The sequence below is a fragment of the Rhinoraja longicauda genome, chromosome 15 (assembly GCF_053455715.1).
Source record: "Rhinoraja longicauda isolate Sanriku21f chromosome 15, sRhiLon1.1, whole genome shotgun sequence".
In the NCBI taxonomy this organism is placed as follows: domain Eukaryota; kingdom Metazoa; phylum Chordata; class Chondrichthyes; order Rajiformes; family Arhynchobatidae; genus Rhinoraja; species Rhinoraja longicauda.
This window is the reverse complement of record NC_135967.1, coordinates 27,302,318-27,307,058: the sequence shown is the minus strand read 5'-3', so window position 1 is coordinate 27,307,058 and position 4,741 is coordinate 27,302,318. Positions and strand designations below refer to the sequence as shown.

The window sequence follows — 4,741 nt, the reverse complement described above, 5'->3', positions numbered from 1 at the left end:
AATCCAGACACATCAATATAACATATGTGGCACTGAACCAGCCTGGCCAGCCAATTAGTTATGAGGCTATAGAAGGATTGTCTAATGACTAAGATCTCCCATAAACTGAAATACAAGTAAATTAAAGGAGAATAATCTGAATATTTTGTCATCATTTTCTGTGTGAATAAAATATTAAAAAATGTTTATATCAGTAGCAAAGACCTGCTCTAACTCCTCAGTGTTATTAGTATGGCCCAATGAGTCTTTCCTTCTTGTTTTCTTTTGCAGTAATGAGTTAAGGAAGTAGGTGTAAGCTTGAAACCACTGACAGAAAGTATGTCATAGAAATTACATCAGGAGGCTCAAACCCATGAGCAAAAGAGCAAAGCAAAACCCACGTAGTTCTCTCAATGGAAATTCCACTGACAGGAATAAAAAGTGTCTCTCAGTGAACCAGCAGCATTTTCAGTGAGACAGAGGCAGAAACAACTCACAGCAGGTAAGAGTCTATGAAATTATAACGCAGGTCTTCACTCAGTCTAGTTGCTTCTTAATTCTTTATGATTATGGAGTAGCTACCCAGTTGAGAGATTTAAAGTGAAGTACACAGAGCTACTGACAAACACCAACCTTCATTGACTTTTACCATGTTAAACTTTTGTAGTGAAATCGCCAGAAATTTGGGAGAGTTTGAAGAGTTTGGTTGTTCCACATCATGGTTAAGGGAGAAGGGGGGGGGGGAGTCATTTGTTGTGTTTTGATTGTTTATTATAAACAGTAATGTTAGTGTGAACTAATGTATTGCAATTGTGCATGGGATGGTGTTACAGATGGTGAGAGATCAAAGGTATAGACGGCAAATGTGCAGTTAGTGGGGCAGGCAGAGGCAGACAGTGTGTATGTAAAGATCTGCAAAGTTACTGCGTGCATTAGCAGTGAGTGAGTGTAATTACTGTGTTGAATAGTTAGCAATATTTAGTAATGTATCGTGGTTATATAAAAGATAATCAATGTGATGGCAGAGGATATGTGAGTATGTACTGTTGGAGGTATAGTTTAAATTTATCTTACTTCACTGAGGTAATGTTAAGCTTCTTAAGTATCGTTGCAGCTAGTGGGGGATCTCTCATTGCACTGTAGATTTTCAGCTTGCAGGTAGTCAGAAGGCTTTGAGAGATCAGACAGCGGGTCACTCACCACAAAATATCCGGAACCTTTTTCCAGGGACAGCAATTATGTTGTTGTCCAGAAACTTTTCTGAGTAGTGACTACCTCAGAAAATTGATGATGGGGAATTTAACAATGGTTAAACTATTGAATGCCAAAGGAGAATGGTTAGACACTCTCTAATCTATAATTGAATTTTAATTATTTTAACGTAGTTTATTGTCACATATACCGAAGTACAGTGCAAAGCTTTTGTTGCGTGGTGCCCAGTCAGCTGGATAGACTGGGAAAGTCTGTTTTGCTTCTTGTGTAAATAGAATAGTATTAACTGATAGATTGGATAGCATTTAAAACAAATCTTTTCATTGTACCTTGGTACATGTGACAATAATGATCCTAACCTAAACCAATTACAAGGACCACTCTACCATTGGGAAAAAGATACAAGAACATGAGAGCACGTAACACCAGACTCAAGTTCAGCTTCTTCCCTGCTGTCATCAAACTCTTGAACAGATCTCTCCGTAATAACATCAGGGATGAATTTGCTGATATTCCAATCTACCTCATAATGGCCCTTGCACTCTTTAATCTGCGCTTTCTCTATAGCTGTAATATTATATTTTGCACTCTGTTTATTTTTCTCGTTTGCAGTACCTGATATACTCATGTGTATTATAGTTTGCCTGGATAGCAAACAAAACAAAGTTTTCTTACTGTATCTTGGTACACGTGATAATAATAATCAATACCAATAGATTACTGCCCCAATGTATTAAATGTCTGCATTTAATAGTATAATCCACAGTATTTTGTCCAACATACATCAACTTCCGAGCTGCACTCTTGAATTCTATTGCCCTTCCAGCTACATATTACCTGCAAGTTTACACTGAGTTTCTGAATCTGTATTTTTAATATTAATATAAATATGAAATCTGTTTGAGTCCCATCAAACAAACATTTATGCATGACATATACTGTAAAACTGCCTGAAGCCTCCTCATCTCAATACAATTCCTCGAAAAAGCAACCATTGCAATTCATCTATAATTCAATCACGTTTCCCTACTCAAAATTTAGACTGAACTTTAACATTAGCCAATCACAATTCATGTCATATGCTGCATAGAAATTGAGTTAAACCACCTGACACAATTTTCCATTTGAGTTGTCACAGCATCAAAGTTTGAGTAAGTTCAACAGATGTGATTTCCCATTTTGAAAGGTATATTTCTCATCTATAAAAACTGACAATAGATTTAATCATGATAATAATACAATTCAATTTTGCACATAATGGCAATATGAGCTCTGAGTTTTAGAATTTAATTTTCCTGTTTCCTGTTGGTAACATATTTTTAGTGCTCCCCACAGCCTCACGTTTTGATGCATTAAACTGAACATTCATTGAGGCCATTTACTGCTGCAATATTATAGTATATAAGGGCCCGACTGTCATTAGGTTTATCGGATTGAACAAAGGCTTTGAAGTGTTCAGTGGCCACCACAAGCCTATTAACCACAATTGCTCAACAGAACAGCAGGCTAATGGGGAAACAGGATGCGAGAAAAGTCTTCAAAATTTCACTGTGTGTGAAGAACTGATTTCTTCATGACAGAACTTGTTAGGGTTTGAGATGGAAATGAGGATTTGGGTACTAGTTTGAGCCAGATAACTAATTTAGGGGCAACTTATTTGACTCTGGATATACTTAAGTTATATCCACAGTTCACAAATACAACTAATACCCTGAATATTGAAAACGTCGAGTTTCCTAATCGTCTAGTTACCTACACAATTTTTCACTCATTTGCTTGCATTCTGAAATAAAATGCTCAACGATTAAGCCATTTTCTGTCCCTTGTCAATTATTCCTGTACCTGACCGTGTTGCATATAGACGAATAAACTCAACTTGACTTAACTTTAAAATACATTTTAATATCTGAAAAAAGTTAATAATTGCTGTAAGAGTTTTAAAAAGACAATATATTCCACAAATGAAGAATTATCCAACATAGGTTACAAACAATTACTATACCTCGGATAAGATAAGGGTTCAGTCTAAAATGTCTTGCTCCTGGATTTTAAAAAAAATGATCCTGCTTCAATTAAGCTAACTTTTAACATAATAGAATATTTTTGCTTACAAATCGAATCTTATGTTTTTCTTTTCTCCCCACGATTTAGATGGCCACCATGGCTAACATGTCATCGTTGGTGGTATTCCCTGACAACATCACCCAGCCCACAATGAGCTCCAGTGCATCAGTCAAGGAATCGGACTGTATAATTAAAGATGGCTTCCTTTCAACCATATTGCCTATTTTCTACACTATTATCTGTGTGATTGGGCTGCTGAGCAACTTATTGGCTTTGTGGGTGTTTTACTTCAACCAGAAGAAGGCAATGTCAATCTCTACGTACATGAAGCACTTGGCCCTGGCTGACCTCCTCTTGTTGCTCTGCCTTCCTTTCAGGATCTCCTACCACATCAGAGAGTATGCTTGGCTGGCTAAGAGTTACTTCTGCAAGATCATTGGGGCCTTCTTCTACATCAACATGTATGTCAGCATTGCATTCCTAGTGCTGATCAGCTTGGACCGCTATTTAAAGATCACCAGGCCTCTCCGCAAGTTCAGGATCCACAACATGAAATGGAGTTCATGGATCTCCATGGGCGTGTGGGTCTTCACATTTCTGCTCATGCTACCCTTTATTGTGCTGAGCATCTTGAAATCAAAAGAGTCAAATTGCTTCCACTACAAGAAGCAATCTTTAACAGCCGGTTCAATGAACCTGGTCGCAGTCATTTTTATTTTCATACTCTCGTTGCTTTTCCTAGTATCCTACGCCAAGATTGCTGTCAAGCTTTACAGAATCTCCCAGGGGAAAAAAAGGGAGCAAATCAGGAAAGTGAGTACCAGAGCCATTCTGAAGACTTTTGTCGTTCTTGCGATATACATTGTGTGCTTCATGCCGTACCACATTGTCCGGATTCCGTACGTTCTGTCACAGATGGACCAAATCTCTGGCTGCCAATCGAAGCGTATCCTGCATGTAGCCAACGAACTGGTGCTGTGTCTCTCTGCCCTCAACAGCTGCCTTGATCCAATCATCTATTTCTTCCTCTCCAACTCCTTTCGCCGGACTATAATTTACACCGTTCATGGAAAGTTCAACAAGACTTTTCCCAAAACCAACGGGATGATGAACAGTTTTAGATCCATCACAGAGATCTGAGAGTCAGAGCTGCAAACACCTGAGTAAATGAGATAGAAGCAGAATGCATGGCCTTTAGGGTAGCATAGTTGCAGCAGTCTTCTTGCTCGAGGGTGATGTATCAGGAAAGGCTTGGCATCGTTACTTTCCTGTGAATTTAAACAACCTTACCAGGGGGAGCACAAATTGCCACCTATCCTGTAACCAGGCTGGCAAATACATAGTGTGCTTGGTTTAAAATACATGATCACAGTAAGGAAAATCCAGTTACTATGGGAAGAGTGCAGCTGCAGTTATGTGGAAACTGATGAATGCTGGAACTCATGGGAATAGAAATATCAATGCAGGAAACCTTTGATGTAATCAT

At 38.4% G+C, this 4,741-nt stretch overlaps 1 protein-coding gene across 1 annotated transcript; it reads left to right on the top strand.

Moving 5' to 3' along the window:
- Positions 1-393: 393 nt before the first annotated feature.
- gpr34l (G protein-coupled receptor 34 like) lies at positions 394-4,411 on the top strand. Its single transcript, XM_078411953.1, has 2 exons — positions 394-481; positions 3,343-4,411. Exon 2 carries the CDS (start codon positions 3,343-3,345, stop codon positions 4,393-4,395), a length of 1,053 nt encoding a protein of 350 aa, XP_078268079.1. The 5' UTR covers positions 394-481; the 3' UTR covers positions 4,396-4,411.
- Positions 4,412-4,741: the final 330 nt, after the last annotated feature.

Excerpts from the sequence above, each read along its gene's own strand:
- gpr34l (XM_078411953.1), top strand. The coding sequence starts at position 3,343 with ATGGCCACCATGGCTAACATGTCATCGTTGGTGGTATTCCCTGACAAC.